At 40.4% G+C, this 17,702-nt stretch overlaps 1 protein-coding gene across 3 annotated transcripts in view; it reads right to left on the bottom strand.

Moving 5' to 3' along the window:
- The window catches only part of TMEM30A (transmembrane protein 30A), a 42,046-nt gene that overhangs the window by 17,722 nt on the left and 6,622 nt on the right, over positions 1–17,702 (bottom strand). For all 3 annotated transcript variants that reach the window (XR_014807982.1, XM_084964734.1, XM_021092352.2), the window contains exons 2-3: positions 3,347–3,454; positions 90–197 (exon numbers count right to left, since the gene is read on the bottom strand). Coding sequence is in view for 2 of the 3 variants with exons in the window: in XM_084964734.1 (XP_084820860.1) it covers positions 90–197; positions 3,347–3,454 (216 nt within the window). In the remaining variant the exon portion in view is untranslated. The remainder of the gene's footprint in view (positions 1–89; positions 198–3,346; positions 3,455–17,702) is intronic.

Raw genomic sequence — 17,702 nt, 5'->3', positions numbered from 1 at the left:
GTTATTGGATTTAACATTTCTAATGGAACAATTACCACATGCTCTTATTTCATAGATACCACAGCTTCATATTCCATTATTTCACTTACAAGTAAAGCACCATGATCTCCATTTAGTTGACTATCATCTCGAGATTTCACATAACGACGATGGTTTTGATAGAAATTAGACAGTCCATAGTACATAAACACATTGCCCTAGAGAAACAGAAAGGGTTACATTCACATAAAACTATTAAGTGTGAAGTTGACTCATGCATTCATAAAAGCTATGTAATTTGGGTTTTACTAGTTTAAAATCTGTTATAACTTAAAACAGGAACTGGGGTGATTTCTACTAGAACTGGGATGATTTCTACTAGTATTTAGCAATCTAAAATTGTACAAATTGTAAATAAGGTTAAAGTAGGAATGTTACAAAAATCTAGGAATAAACTCTGAAAATACCCTGAAAACCTCAACTCTATTAAAGAAAAGCAAACAAACAAAAAACCTCTCAAAGAATCAGTTAACCTAATCTGATCTACTTTCAATTTAAAATCTTCTGTAATTCAGAATGGTCTTCACCCAATTAAAATCAACTTTTCAAAGGGATGATAGTCAAACTTTCATTTATTGCCCAATAAATTCTGAATTTGAATTGAGACATGATAAATTTCTCAGTAGGATACTATATAACATTAGCAAGGAAAAAAGTAATACGTAGTAAAGTATCAAATATAATGAATCACTTTATAATATTCAAGAAAATTACTTTAATGTATTCAGTGTCAGCAACTTGAAAACAGCCTAGGAAAGAAGGATAACCTATATACACCACAATTATTTAGGAGATGCTATGAAGTCATCTTGAATGATAAAAATTTTTAGAGGTGGTAAAAACATTAGCTATTTTCTCTTTTCTGGTTGCTACCTCTATTGCTATAATCTTATCCTCAATTAAAAGGAATTCAGAAAAAAAAAAAAAAAAAAGGAATCCAGCAACATTTTAAGTATGCTTTATTTGATGTGCTATTTTCATATACATCATCGTTTATTTAAAACATCATTTGCTGGAGTTCCCATCGTGGCTTAGTGATAAAGAACCTGACTAGTATCCATGAGGATATGGGTTTGATCCCTAGGCTTGATCAGTGGGTTAAGGATCCAGAGTTGCCATGAGCTGGGGCTGTAGGTGGCATAAGCCACTTAGATACTGCATTGCTGTGGCTGTGGTGTAGGCCAGGAGCTGCAGCTTCAATTCAACCCCTAGCCTGAAAACTTTCGCATACCTCAGGTATGGCCCTAAAAAAGCAAACTAAACAAACAAACCCTGTGATTTTCAAATGTCAAAATATGCAAATTTTCTCGTTCTGTATAAAGAAAACATTTACACAGAAAGCTTTTATTTATTTATCAGTTGGTTCGCCTTTTCTTCTCTGATTTTTCTTCTCCAATTCAAAGTTTGGGCTTGTGAAGGAACACAGAGCCCACAAAAGAATGAATCTGAGGATGATCACCTCTGCAGAAGGAAAGTTCTGAAATATTAACCATTTTTGAATGTGGGAGGAAATGGTAAAGTTTCTAGGAGTTCCCACTGTGGCTCAGTGGTTAACGAATCTGACTAGGAACCATGAGGTTTCAGGTTCAATCCCTGGTCTTGCTCACTGGGTTAAGGATCCAGCATTGCCGTGAGCTGTGGTGTAGGTCACAGATGTGACTTGGATCCTGCGATGCTGTGGCTCTGGCATAGGCTAGTGGCTACAGCTCCAGTTAGACCCCTAGCCTAGGAACCTCCATATGCCATGGGTGCAGCCCTAGAAAAGACAAAAGATAAAAAGACCAAAAAAAAAAACTAAAGTTTCTAAATTCATTACTAGTCTCTTCCATGCCTCTAATCAAGTAGAAACCTAATGCATCTTTACAGTTTGTCTGTCACATGAGAAAATAAATTTATAGGTTATTTCTGCCAAAACAAAATAAAATTAATTAAATTCCTGTCTTAACCCTAACTTATTTTCCTATTTTTTAAAAAGGGAGCATTACCGATCTTTCCGCTGTGGCTCAGTGGTTAACGAACCCGAATGGGAACCATGAGGTTGCAGGTTCGATCCCTAGCCTCGCTCAGTGGGTTAAGGATCCGGCGTTGCCATAAGCTATGGTGTAGGTTGCAGACATGGCTCTGATCCTGTGTTGCTGTGGCCCTGGCATAGGCCAGTGGCTACAGCTCCAATTAGACCCCTACCTAGCCTGGGAACCTCCATATGCAGTGGGTGTGGCCCTAGAAAAAGACAAAAAAGAAAAAAAGGGAGCATTACCAGCCATTACCTTAGTGCAAGAGCATCTGTAACCACCAGAGGGCAACCATTTACTAGAGATTTCAGAAGGCATGACTTTCAGAAAATTTAAAGTGCAGAAAAATTTTAAAAGGTACATGTATTAAAGCAGTTTCATTCCCTGAAGAATAAAACAATAATTCTTTAAAGCTCAATTTCAGGTTAAGGAAAGCATAAACTGGTCTTGCCATGCCTATTCTCAATCTTTGTGTCCTTCAGCATCTTCTCAAATTCCAAGAACGACAGACAAATATAAATGCAAGACACACAGACCACACACCCACCCACACACCCACACAGTGTTCTAACTTTGCTTATCAAAGGTTTACTAAATGTTTGCATTCATGGTAATATATCACATCTGATGAAAAGTAATACAATTAAATAATGGGTAAATTAGTATTTATTTTCTAAAGTAAAACTTTTAGCATTAAAACTAGGCAAAACAGATTGAGCAATCTTTTTTTTTTTAAATGGCTGCACTTGAGGCATATGGAAATTTCCAGGCTAGGTATCAAATCAGAGCTGCAGCTGCAGGCCTACACCACAGCCACAACACTGGATCTAAGACACATCTGCAACCCACACCACAGCTTATGGCAAGGCTGGATCCTTAACCCACTGAACAAGGCCAGGGATTGAACCTGAATCCTCATGAAGACTACGTCAGGTCCTTACCGCTGAGCCACAACAGGAATCCCTGAGTAAAAATTTTTTAAATACAAGTAGATGTCAATACTAACCAGATACAAAAGCGATTTGTTCAGTTATAAAATACTCCAGAAAAAGAATAAAATAGGTCTTAAATTTAGTTTACAAAGTACCAGCTACAATAAATTATTTAAAATAAATGTACTTAATTATCAGACATCATAATGTAACAGCCAAACAAATCAATCTTCCTCACGGGGATATAGATGCCCAATAAATTAAAGCAACATCTTGACAGAAATAACTAGTAAAAAAAAGTTAATATAATATCAATATTTTTTAAAGCATAGCTTTTCCAGGACATTCTTTGGGAATACAGACCTCGAATGATTGTTCCAATGTGAAGTTAATGGTACAAATGCAAGATGTCACATTTGGAGACAAACATTTATTGCAAGGGCTGGAAGGCTCTGTTCCGGTGTAATCAATCTGCAAGAGGAAACATAACTTAAGTACATGTCCTTGGAGAAAGCGTATACGCTTGCTATCAGAGCGATGAGTCCTATGGAGCATCTACAGCCCAGAAAAAACTTTTATAAGGTCATCTGTTCATTTTGCCAGTGTGAGGGAGTAAAAACTAGAAAGAGTTCTATGCTATCCTATTGGCTCATCTCTCCAAGTCAAATCCTCGCTCCTTTTTACCAAAAGAAATACAATTATGCATTTATAAAATCAAAAATATAAAGTTCAAACTGCATGATGTATAGATTTAAATAGCTATAAAGTTTAAACAACTTTTCTGTCATCTCAGCTTTCCATGGTACACTTTCAAATAAAAAAAACCATCTGGTTTCTCAAGGTGACAGAGATAGAGTAGACACAGGTAGTTGTAGAAGTCTGGATAAAAGACCATATTTAAAGAGGGAAACAGGGGACATTGAGAGATCACTGCAAGTTAATAAATTGCTCAAGAAAACCATCATCAGTACGAGGCAGGCTAGCTTCATTAGTGGAGCCTTGAGAACTGCCTCAGGTTATTGAGTGGGAGTTGGGATGAGGCCTGCATTCAGATTCAGACCAAGGGCAGGAGTTTGAGGACCACCTTTCTGTTCATTTGAATACATACCTTACCAGATACCAAGGAGGAGCTAGTACTCCCAGAAAGGAAGAGGCGGGCTTTTCCAACGCCCACTCACCTTGGATGATAAACTGTAGCCCACCAGATCCTCAAGGCAGGGCTTCCTCGCCTGCCTGCTGCTTGCATCTCTCACAAGTGTCCTATCTTAATAAATATATTTCTTCCCTATCACTTTGTCTCTCACTGAATTCCTTCTGCATGGAGACATGAAGAACCTGAACCTTAGTGAGTCCAGACACAGGGTGAGTGATTCTAATTTAAAACCTCAGGTTTAAGTCCCAATCTGGTTTTAGGCTGGGTTCGAGTTCTGGCACAAGGGTTAAAGTCCCAATCTGTGTTCTGGCTAGGTTCAGGGCGTTAATGTTGTCAGTTTCAAAGGGCTACCGTTTTTTTAAAAACCTGGTGTTGGACAATTAAGAATCTGTCTTATCTTTGTCCTGGGTTCCTGGCAACAAGCTTCTAAATCCCTTAAAACTTTGCTGGTGATAGGAGTATATTCGTTTTGATTAGCCCTTAAATTCATACTAAAGTTTATGCTAAGGAGATGGCTCAGGTAGGGACCAGTCAATTACCAGAAAGACTAGATTAGGGACTCTGGCCTGGCCCAACCTCTGAGAGGGGGAAGGCTGGAAATTTAGTTCAGTGATGTGGCCAATGTTTTAATCAATCATGCCCACATCATGGAATCCCAATAAAAAGGCATAGGGGAGCTTCCGGGGTGGTTAACCCATCAATGTGCCCTGATTCTACAGGCAAGGCCACAAAGCTCGGCATGCAGGACCACCCCTCCCCCACCCCCCAGACCCCATTGTAGTGACTCTTTGTTTAGCTGGTCTTAATGTATATCATGTACAATAAAACTATACTTGTTAAGTCTAGAACTTTCCTAAGTTCTAAGAGTTATTCCAGTACATTATGGAATCTAAGAGAAGTGAGAGGAAACTTCCAGATTTATAGGCAGTTGGTCAGAAGTGCAGGTGGCCTGGAGACCTCTGGAGTTGCAACTGACATCTGAAATGAGGGCAGTCTCGGGGAGGGGACTTATTATCATTAACACATTAATAAGACTTCCTCTATGCAAGGCATAACATCAAGTACAAGGTGGATACAAAACTCGTATCTTATACTTAGTCAATACAGTTTACAATCCTTTCTACTATTCACATATTTCATCTGATCCTCACCAAAATACTATAGAATTATCCTCATTTTACACAGAAGACATTCAGAAACTTGCTCAAGGCTACATGAATAGCCATAGCTAGTGCTATGAAGCAAGAACCAAAGGATTTTTACTCCAAGTCCAACATTTCTTCTACTAAACTGCTTCCTCACAGCAATCCATCCCCTTGGCCCTCCAGATGACTACTTTACAAAGACAGCACATAAACACAAAGAAAACTACTATCAATGCCAAGTGCTAAACTGAATGGTAAAGAGGACAGTAAGTACTAGATGGACAAGTACCTTCTTACTAAGAAAAAGAGGATCTGAACCGAGCCATTAAAAGGGAAAAAAAGGATGGAAAAGGGGACATAGGGAGAAGCATTACGGTAGAGAGCACAGGTACACTTAAGAGCACTGAGCATAAACACTTTGTGGAGAGTTTTCATGTTGGAAGGAAATGGGACAATGCTAGAAGGTAAACTGGAGCTGGTAACAACAGACTGTTTTATTGGCTGTTTATAGAATGTATACTAAGTGCCAGGCATTATAAGCACACAGTACACATCATCTCATTGAAATTTTTAATAACCAAGGGGGAGGGGAAGGGAGTGGGATGACTGGGAATCTGAGGTTAATAGATGCAAACTATTGCCTTTGGAATGGATTAACAATGAGGTCCTCCTGCTGTATAGCACAGTGAACTATATCTAGTCACTTGTGATGGAACATGATGGAGGATAATATGAGAAAAAGAATGTATATATATGACTAGGTGACTTTGCTGTACAGTTAGAAAATTGACAGAACACTGTAAACCAGCTATAATGGAAAAAGTAAAAATCATTTAAAAAATTTTAAAAAATAAAATGTACAAGGGCCTTGCAAAGTTTATTTTTAGTTTTCCTTATTTTAACCTAGAAAGTTGCCATGTAGGAAGGTTTAGTAATTTTTTCCAAGATCATCCATCCAGCAACAATTTGAACCTAGCTCTGCCTTTCTCCAAAAACTATATTCTTCCCACTACACTAGGTATGCCCTCTTAGACCCATCATCCTCTCTTATACACAAACTCAAGGCCTCCAGATGATAAGGAAGAAGAAAAGTCTCTGGGGGATAACTGATTTGTTTTTGTTACAGGCTGCCTAGCACCCAAGCCCATTTCCAGGAACTGGGGAATTCTCCACGTTGACACTTTCAGAAGCAGGCAGGACTCCATCTCCCACTTCAGAATCCAAGGGAGTAAGTGAGCCATTCCTCTCCCTAACCCCAGGCAGCCAGGACAAAGCTTAAGCTCTGGATCCATCCTTACTGAGACCAGAGGGCAGAATCAGAGACAAGAGTGGGTGTGATGAGACCAGAAGCTGCAGCAGCACCTAACAGAGACCACAACAGAAGCTGTGCCAGTTCTCTTGTGGTGCAGCTGGTTAAGGATCCAGCACTGTCACTGTAGCAGCCTGGGTCACTGCTGCAGCACAGGTTCGATCCCTGGCCGGGGAACTTCCTCAAGTCCCAAGCTCTACCAAAACAAACAGCAACAGCAGCTGTGGTATCTGAACTACTGCTTCCAAACTTCCCTCACTTCCCCACCTCCAAACCTGATCCTCTAGACTTCCCATACATTCTGTGTGAGAGCCACCCAATCTCCCTCCAATAAATCCCTTTCCCCTGCAGCTACCCAAAATTGGTGACTGCTGCTGACAACAAAGCCTCCGAAAGCTACAGAATTCTGAGGACTCCAAACGTCTGCAGAAAATAAGGAAATGGTGACTGAGGAGCGAAGATAACCAACACCTGTATAACAATAGATCACAAAAGCAGTCTAAAAAATAGACTTTCCTCTCTTCCTGAACATCCTATTATGAAAGAACGGGTCATTAGCTTAGTATGTACTGGAGCGCCTGCATACTTAAGGCAAGACAGGCTCGGCCCCAACACCCAACCTCACAGAACTCACTGTCTGATACAGGAGACCCCCACTGGAATGGAATGGGTTGTGGTAGAGTAAGTCCAGATACTATGGAAACATATCCCTAACCCAGCAGTTAGCAGATTTCTCCACAAGGGCTGAAGAGTGGATGTTATCTACAGGGAGATGGTCCCCAAAGGGACCATCTCTAATTGAGGGCTTAGCACATGCAAAAAAAACAAGATATAGAAGTTTAGGACTTCAAGTTCTGTTAAAGAGCTGGGAATCAATCAGGAGTTCTCCAGTTAAGGTACCTCATTTTTACAGTCTACGTTTATAAAATAGCTGGTAATCAGTAATAAGGAAAATTTAGGTCTCAGAAAACAGATAAGTGGAATTGGGCTGCAGAGTTGAAGCTTAAAGGAGTAGCTTTTGTGACTCTGAGTCACTGTAAGCTAGAGTGGTGTAGCTTTGTGGCCCAGGTGACAAAGTGTGGAAAGAGCTAGAGAAGGCCCTGCTCGCACTATCCAGAGTTCCTGGAGGTGGCAGTACCGAGACCTTTAGGAGCCAGCAGCTGGCTCCAACACTACTGCATACCTGAGGTGGAACAACACCAGCAGTACCAAGGAAGTAACTTGTTCAGACACCATCAGGCAAGAGACAGAGCTAGGGGACAGGAAGGTCAAGACATCAGCCTCGCTCTTGGCACTGAGAGGAGATACTTGACTTTATGAGTCAGACTGGTGCCACTTGTGGTACCAGAGCAGTAAGCTTCTTTCCTCTGTCACCGAGCAATCTTCAGCAAAAAGAGAATTCTGTAAAGGCTGAGCAGTGGTCCGCATTCTTGCCTCAGAGGAAATAACACAAGATACACTGCTGCTTAATCAAGCCTCAGAAATGAGGGGCCACACTGAGTTTTCCACAGAGATGGCTATGACTGCAGATGAGGCAAGTTGTACAACCCAGGCCCTCGCAGGAAAGAAGGTGGGAGTGGACGGTGAGAATGAGAGGAGAAGCAAAAGGGGTGCAGTAAGGCAGCAGGACATTGTGGAGTACTGAAGGTTTTACAAGTATTTAGAATGCTTCCTTTGTATTAAATAGGCAATAGATCAATAAAGAAAAATGTCCTTAAGAATTGCTCATCAGATAAAGGTGGGGAGGAAAGAAAGAAACATCTCTACGTGAACAGGGAACACTGCCCCCCTCCCCAGTTCTACAAGGATAAAGCCCTTAGCCATGCGGCTGCCTACCAGCAACGTGCCCTGAGAGAATTCAGGATGGATACAAGCAAGAAGCATCAGTGCTTCAGGTACTGGCCAGTTAAGATGCTACATCTAAGGAAAAATTTCAATGAGCTCAAACTCTTGCATCTTCCCACACAAAGAAAAGCACAAAAACCTTTGGCCCCTCTCTTACTTCTTGGGGGCAGTTCCTCAGAGCTGTCTCCTGGGCTATAGTCCTCAGTAAGATCCTTAAAACTTAACTCACAACTTTTAGATTGTGTGTTTTTCCTCAGTCAACACATACTTAAATTATTTTGAGCCTCTTAAAACAGCTGAGTTGATTTTTTAAAAATTCAGTCACTATTTTTGAAGATTAGTTTAAAAAAAAATAAAAAGTTTAGGGTTTTTTTTTTTTCTTTCTTTTTTGGCCTCCCCTCGGCATAAGGAGTTCCTGGGCCAGGGATCAAGATCCAATCGGCAGTTGCGACCTAAGCCACAGCTGCGGCAACACCAGATCCTTAACCCACTGCACCAAGCCAGGGATTGAACCTGCGTCCCAGTGCTCCCAAGATGCCTGCCAATTCCATTGCACCACAGCAGAAATTTTAAAAGCTTTGTTCTAATCTGAGAGCTACAGAACAGGTTTAATCCTTTATATCCTAATAAAGTTCTACCAATCACATGAAACCTGTTTCTGTAAGTTAAAGAATCTGAGTGGGAACCAGAAAAAAAGGTATTTACTTGTAATTCAATTAGTAAGTCTCAATCTCAGACATGGAAATGATGAATGAATGAATAGACATAAACCATCTTTGAAGAAAGGGGAGCAACAGAAAAGCTAGTTATTATTTTCCAAATGTCTACTTCATTCCAGAACTTACTCTTTTACAAAGAGTAAACTGAGATTCAAGGGTTAAACGACTGCCTGAAACCAATCAGCTAGCATGTGACTATACTTGCTCCCTAAGGCTGGAAAAACAAGTTACCACAAACTGGGCATCTCTGAACAAGAGGAAAGCTAGAGGTCTGAATTTGAGGTGTCAGCAAGGCTTTCATCCCCCTAGCACTCTGGGGAAAATCTGTCCTAGCCCCCTGCTGGCTTCTGGCGGTGGCCAGCATTCCTTGGTGTTCTTTGGTATGCAGCTGCATCATATCACCTCTACCCCTGCAGTGACACAACTCTCCCCTTGCCTCTGTCTCCAAGTCCTCTTCCCTCCCTGCTGGGCTCTTCTTACATGGATGCCAGTCACACTGAATAGGAGCCCATCTGAATAACCTCGTCTTGCTGGCTTTGGCTATGACTCTTTCTCAAATATGGTCACATTCACAGGTACTATGAGTTAGGATTTTAACATATCTTTCACAGGGACACAGATTGGTCCATAACAGTGACAGAATCTTATCTGTCTAGCTCCAAAGTTGCTGTTCTTTCCATTAGACAGCTTAGCTGTTTCCCACAATCTTGAATAACAAGCAACATACAACATATATGTCAACGTAAAAGACATTATATGTTGAAAAGAATATTGGTTCCATTCATGAATATGCTGATGTTTTAACTTTTAGAGTTTGGAACAGAATTTTTTTTTTTTTTTTTTTTTTTTTTGTCTTTTTGCCTTTTCTAGGGCTGCTCCCGCGGCATATGGAGGTTCCCAGGCTAGGGGTCAAATCGGAGCTGTAGCTACTGGCCTACACCACAGCCACAGCAAAGCAGGATCCGAGCCGTGTCTGCAACCTACACCACAGCTCATGGCAATGCCGGATCCGTAATCCACAGAGCAAGGCCAGGGATCGAACCCGCAACCCCATGGTTCCTAGTCAGATTCGTTAACCACTGAGCCACGATGGGAAATCCAAAACAGAATTTTATGATATAAACTTTCATACCAAAGTTTTTGGATCTGGCATTTAACATACTTCTACAAACAAAAAAGTAAACTCCAAAAGAACATTTTACTTAACCCCTTCCAAGTCTTCCTAAAGTATCAAGTTACAAAAACTGCCTAGGCCAGAACTGATGAAAAGGGCTTTGCTAACTAGGCTCCCATCTATGTAATAGGGTAGATCAAAGGAACAGATAAGCAATTACTATGAGTAAAGCAGGGATTTTATTTTGAGGAAATACATGATCTCTTCTACATTGCTTTGTACAGTCATATATGTGATATTCAAATATTAGTGGCTTTTGCCTTGGTATCCAGTACCACTTTCTGACAATAACCTCACGTGCCTCATACCATGTGTCATACATTTCACTACTCTGAATCGTCACTGGTCTTATTTCCACTTCCAGACCCATTTTACATTCCTAGTTTGAAATATTATGCTAGTCCTTATGGAACGGGAAAGAAGCATCCATGTAGATCAGGTAGAAAAGGGGAGGAATAAGAAAAGACTTTCCCTCGTGTTGAAAGGAATGAAATTTGAAAACCACAGCAGAACAAGGAAGGAAGGACATTTCATATAGACTCAGCAGCATGCCACACCCCATAAAGTACAGTAGTTCCTATGGCCAGAGCAAAGGGCAGGGGAGTGGTGGGAAATGACTTGGAAAAACAGCAAGCAGCCTGTCATGTGGAAAATTACATTCTACGTTAAGGGGTGTGAAAGTTGACCCGAGTGTTGGAGCGAGTCAGAGGAGAAATTTTAAGCAAGAGGACGAAATGTTCAGACTAGCTATTTACAAAGACCACTCTGGCAGTAACTTGCGGAAGGGCTGAAGAAAATGCCAGACTAGAAGGAAAACAAAAATAGAAGGATATTGCAATTAAGCCAGATGAGAAATGTTAAGCAGATAAACTAAGAAAAGGGCAATGGAAATGGTAAAAAGATTTAAAAAAATATATACAGAAAGCAAAATTTATAGAACTTAGTGCCTCAAGATAGGATGCTGTACAAATAAGTTTAGGTTTCTGGCTTGAAAGCCCATGTGGACGGTGGGGCCATCACTGACCTCGAAGGTCATCGCTTGGTCCTCCATGCCTTTGAACTGGGTAGCAGCAGCCCAGGGCAGGGTTATTCCGTGCTATTCCTTGGACCTGGCTTCCAGGATGCCACACACACTTTTCTCCTCTTAGTCTCCTTTGCTAGCTCCTCCTCACCTCCCCAACCTCTGTAAACACCGGAATGACTCAAGGCTGGCTCTGACTGTCCTCACTTTTCTTTGACCTAGGTCACTTTTGTGACCCCACTGCATCTTATTCTCTGATCCATGCTGATAATTGCCATAATGTATAACCCCAGTCTTCTATCTAAACTCTAGGCTCATATATTCAATTGTCCACTCATCATTTCCAACTTGGATGTTTAAAAAGCATCTCATTGTAACAAGTCAAAAACAGAATGCCTTATTCAGCTTCTCACCCCCCAACCCCCACTATAACATCAAACCTTTTCTACAGTCTTCCCCATCTTGATAAACCGATGCGGCTTCCTCTAAAACCATGTTCGCTTACTGAGTTATCATTAACCTATCTAAAACTTTATTCCCTTTCTTGTCCCCTCTGACCTCAAGCCTGTGCTAACTGAACACTAATCACCCAGAGTCAGATGACTAAGATCGCCTTGTGGATAACATCACTGATGTACTAACACTGTTGCTTCAGGTTCCTCATTAACATAGAGACTCAGGTTGTTTCTTCAGGGCCAGATAAGACTACAGACCACCAAGCCATGGGCCACCTGGCCAGATAACTGTAAACCAAAGACATCCTGATTCCCAAAACCAGGATGAAGAAATGTCACAGGGTAGTGATGAATCCCAGTTTCTTTGTTCTTCCCCAACTCAAAGACCATACTGGAGTGGATCTGAGGCTTGTCTCCCACTCCCTTGTGTGGTGCCCTCTAAAGAAACCCTAATTTCACTGCAGACACAGGCTGCCGGAGTTTGGCTTTCTGCAACCTGGCACATAAACCCTTGCTTGGTTACAAAACTGCAATTCCATTCTTCCAATACAGGTCTACACATCTTAAAGTTATCTTTGATTCTAAATTTCTCTCCCACCTACACACCCACTACATAAGAAATTTCTAGAGCTCTACTTTGATAATATGGCCTAAATCTAACTGCTCTTCATAGCAGCCATTCCACAGGGCACACCATCACCTCCTGCTTCAATCACTACAGTAGCCCTGAATCTACTCTTAGTCTCCAGGTACCACCAGGTATTCACGACAGGGCTACAATGAGCCCCTCAAACCTTAAGTAAGATGATCTCGCCCATCTGGGAAAAACTTTATAGTGGCTTCCCATTTCACTGAATGGACAAGCCAAAATCTTTATACAGCTGGCCCTTCATATCTGCACAGTGTGCATCCTCAAACTTGGCCAAGTACAGATCAAACATATAGCTGACCCTTGAACAACTCAGGTGTGAACTGCAAGGGTCCACTTATAAGGATTTTTAAAAAATAAATATGTACTAGAGTACTCTAAGATCCAAGGTTGGCTGAATCTGTGACCACACAACCACAGATCCCGAGGGTCAACTGTAAGGTTGTATGCATATTTGACCGGGGCGGGAGGCGTGAAATAATCCCTGAGTTATTCAAGGATCTACTGTACTCAATTTAAAAAAAATTCCAAAAAACGGAGTTCCATGGTGCAGTGGAAAGGAATCCCACTAGGAGCCATGAGGTTGCTGGTTCAATGCCTGGCCTTGCTCAATGGGTTGAGGATCTGGCATTGCCGTGAGCTGTGGTGTAGATCGCAGACATGGCTCAGATCCTGCATTATTGCTGTGGCTGTGGCACAGGCAGGCAGCTGTAGCTCTGATTGGACCCCTAGCCTGGGAACCTCCATATGCCACGAGTGTGGCCCTAAAGAGCAAAAAAAAAAAAAAAAAAAACAAAAACAAAAAACAAAAAAAAAACAAAACTCCAGAAAGTCAAAAAGCAAAGCTTGAATTTGCTGCACAGCCAGCAACTATTTTACATAACATACGCACTGTACTAGTTATCACAAGTCATCTAGAGATGGGAGGATAGGCACAGGTTAAACCACTGTCTCTCATGGACCGGAGCATCCTCGGGATTTGCTATCTCAGGGTCCTAAAGCCAACCCTCCACACATGCAGGGACAACTGGCCTATGTGACATGCATCTCCCTACTTTACCAGCCCAACCTCCTCTTCTGGATTCTCCCTATCTCTCGCTCCACTCCAGCCACAATGGCCTCTCTGCTACTCCTCAAACATCCTATGAAGCACACTCCTCAGGACCTTTGCTCTTATTTCTTCTTCCTGGAACATTCTTCAATCAGATATCAACATGGTTCACTCCCTCACCTCTTAGATCCTTACTCAAATGCCATCTTGATGAAGCCTTCCATGACTATTAAAACTGGAAACCATCCTTCAACCCTTCCTATACCCCTTCCATCCTTTATTCACCTTCACTGCACCTGTCACCTTCAGATCCAGAGTGAGTTTAATGGGAGTTGAGAATGGAAATTATTAACAATAAGGGTAGACCCTTCCTTCCAAAGAGATTGTGTGGAAAAAGAGAAAACAAACTGACACCAAGAAGAAACAAAACAGAGATCAGAGGCCTAGAATTTTAATCCCAACTGTATGACTAGTGACTTAATCTCAGATTCAGTGTCCCCCTCTAAAAAAGAAATAGAATAATAACATCACCTTTGTAAATACTGCTGTATCAAATGATACGAGTATTTAAAATTCTTAGTAAATACTCTGATAATGTTAGTCCTTATAAATCGTTATTAAACAGAATCAAGACAGGACATTTTCATTTTTTAAGAGAAACTGGAACATATTTATAATACTGAACAGAGACAGGTAAAAGAGAGGCTGAGTAAGAAAAAGGTGATAGTATTCAATATCCATTCTATAACTTGTTTTTAGAAAATTTAACAAAGCCATACATCTGATTTGCTTTCCACATATAAAACAGCACATGCTTTTTTACTATGCAATCAAGTTCAAGCCATCAGTATAATCAATATAAAACTGCAATCATTATTTAATGTCTAAACTGCCAACTCTTTAGGTGATTTAGTTTCCAACCAGTCAAAATAACACACCACAGCCAGATAAATCTTCCTAGTTACAGTGCTGTGTTTGCAGAGACTGCTAACTATCAACCCCCCGCCCCTCCAATTTCTGGCTACCTTTCTTCCACAGCATAAAACTCTCTCTTACTGACTGAGAACCTTCTTGTCAGAATGAAGACCACGTTCCCCAGCTTTTCTTACAGCTAGCATAGCCTTGTTACTAAGTGGAGGTGGTATGGTACAGCTTCCAGGAACCTTCTTTAAAAGGTCTGTGTCTCCTTATTCTTCACCCCTTCTCCCACTCTACTTCCTGGAAAAGGATGTAACAACAGAACTCTGGCCTCCATCTGGTATGGGAGCCTGGAGGGAGCTAATCCCTAAGAATGGCTGCACAGAAAAGTACCCAGGGTGAGGACTCAGTGAAACAGAACCTCCATACTAGCCAATGACTATGTTTCTGAGGGATTTTACATGAGAATGAGAATCTTACTCATTGCTGAACCCAAACCTAACTGATATGTACTCTGCTAATCACATCACTTCCCCAGTTTAATACACTTATCAAATACCCAGTCTACCCACAACCAGGCACCAGCTTATTTATTATTTACCTTTACTCCTATTTTCTCTGTACACCTTTTGATTTCCTGCCACTACAACTTTGTTCGTATTAATCTCCTTTCTTAAGAGGCCGACCTCCTCTTTAGAAGTGCTATTTACAGCCCAAAGTGCAAGTTACAGCCCAAAGCCCACTTCCATTACAAGGCATTCCACGGCTTTAAAGGCAGAGGGAAACTTGTTTCCCTTTGGACCACGAAGGCATATTCTTGTCTGTGCCACTCATCTAGCAATGCTTAGTTTTCCTTTTATGTGTATGTTTCATCTCCACCCCAAAAGACTGCAGGTTCAAGTTCCTTAAGAATTGCTCTCTGCTTGCGGGGTTGGGGGAAGAAGTCCTGTTTGGAAACATTTCCTGTCACCCATTTTGCCCAAAGCAGCACTTTGCATATAGAAAATGTTCAATGTTGATTAAAATTCTTGATATATTTAACTTAGTCTAAGAGTTTTTACCATCCAAAAAACCACTATCTCCTCTGTCAGCTAAAATTCAAGGGCAGCTTGGCCTGATGTCCAGACTGTAATAAAACCCCTTGGGTAGAAAAACAAAGTTTGTGAACATGCAGATATGACTTCGAGATACTGATTTCATTTCCTTTAAATATATATCTAGTGTGAGTGCTAGAACTTACGGTGGTTCCATATTTTAATTTTTTGCGGAATCTCCATATTCTTGTCCCTAATGGCTATACCAATTTACACTCAACAAGAGTCTCCTGTACTCTGCACCTTCACCAAAATTTGTTATCACTTGTCTTTTTTTTTTTTTTTTTGCCTTTTCTAGGGCCGCTCCTGTAGCACATGGAGATTCCCAGGCTAGGGGTTCAATTGGAGCTGTAGCTGCCAGCCTACGCCAGAGCTACAGCAACACGGGATCCGAGCTGCGTCTGCAATCTACACCACAACTTATGGCAACGCTGGATCTTTAACCCACTGAGCAAGGCCGGGGATCGAACCTGCAATCTTATGGTTCCTAGTCAGATTCGTTAACCATTGGGCCACGACGGGAACTCCTCACTTGTCTTTTGATAAGAGTAGATCTCAAGTGTTCTTACCACACCAAAAAAAAAAAAAAAAAAAAAAAAGTAACTGTGGGAAGTGACGGACATGTTAATTAGCTTTATTATGGTGATCATTTCACAATGTATACATTTATCAAGCCATCATAACGAACTCCATAAATATACATAATTTTCGTCAATTATAACCACAATAAAGATAGAAAAACAAGCTTAAACTAAAGAAAATAGATAATATTTATCCCAGAAAGAAAGAGGCTACCAGGTGGGAGAGGAACTATAGTTCCCTTATTTTTAAAAATTAATGCTTATTAAATGTCAAAAGCATACAAGATACAGTGCAGAACACAATGATAAGCTGGAGACCTGCCCAGTAGCTTAAATCCAAAACACAAAGAGCCAGAGGCAAAACAGAGCAACAGATGGAGATGACTAGATGGGTTTAAGAGTTATATTTCTCAGCTTTGTTTTGCTACCATTCTAACTATTCTCCTAAATCAAACCGGCAATTCATCTTAGTAATCCTAAAAGGCCTCCCACTCCTAAGAAACTGACTGAATTTAAAGTGATGGCAAAGGAGGAATCTGAAGGACATGACATTGTTAACTTGTGTAAGAACTGGAGAACTTCCATTTTTGAATGTAAATCTGTCTTAAAGAAAATCAATATAAAACCTAAACCTTTCACTCAAGAAAATGCTGAGTAATAAGGTAAATCATTTTAAGTATTAATTAAACTTAAAAAGGCATTCTTAAGTACTCTTTTGAACTAATGATTCCACACTAAAAAATTTATTTTTAAAAGATAAAAATTTTAAAAAGTGAAAAATAAAAAAGAATTTTTGTCCTTTTTAGAGGTTCTAGTGAAGACCAAAAGTAAAGAAAGTAAAAATTTCAAAAGCACTTTTCTTTAGCTGCAAGAACTTTGACTGTGACAAAGAAATGAAGATTAACATTACCTGAGGCAAAATTAATGGTAAATTCAGATACAGCATTCTGTATCTATTTGTACAAAGAAGGCAGAACCCAAGCAATTATCAGTGATCGCTATACCTACCTGGAAAAGATTAGGATTAGAATGTATAAATTAAACACTGCTATTGTTAACAAATGCTAAATTTGCCGGTATGTTTCTTTAAAACTCTTTTAAGTCAAGAGCAGGAAACTCTTTTCTGTAAAGGGCCATAAAGTAAATATTTTAGGCTTTGCAAACCAAGAGACAAGGTCAAATATATTATGTCGGTTCTTCTACAACAGAAAGAAAACAGATTTGCACAAATTTTTATTGATGAAATTCAAAATATAGTAACAATTGTACAGAACTGTCTGGTAACACAGGTCTGCTAATAAGAACAAAGCTATTTGGGCAGAGGGACACATTTCACATTATTGAGGTTCAAAGTTGGTGTTGCCTCTCATCAAATTCAATCGCAAATGTTCATCTGTAAAAACCATTCGCAGTTTCTGGGCTTTGCAAAGATGGTATGGCTAGACATACCCTTGCCCTAAGTACTAAAGTTACATGAGAAACAAGCAAACCTAATGCATAAAGCTCTTAATTTTCAAGAGTTGACTTCTAAGCAACTGCTATTCATTTGAATATTAAAATCATTAAACTTCTTATTCTTAACATAAATGACCTAATTTTTAACAA

The sequence above is a fragment of the Sus scrofa genome, chromosome 1 (genome assembly GCF_054392235.1).
Source record: "Sus scrofa isolate SSC_HxYL_T2T_F1_AM1 chromosome 1, Sscrofa_HxYL_maternal_Yorkshire_Landrace_v2.0, whole genome shotgun sequence".
NCBI lineage: Eukaryota > Metazoa > Chordata > Mammalia > Artiodactyla > Suidae > Sus > Sus scrofa.
Note: the sequence above shows the minus strand (reverse complement) of the source record. Positions and strands in the feature narration are given on the sequence as shown.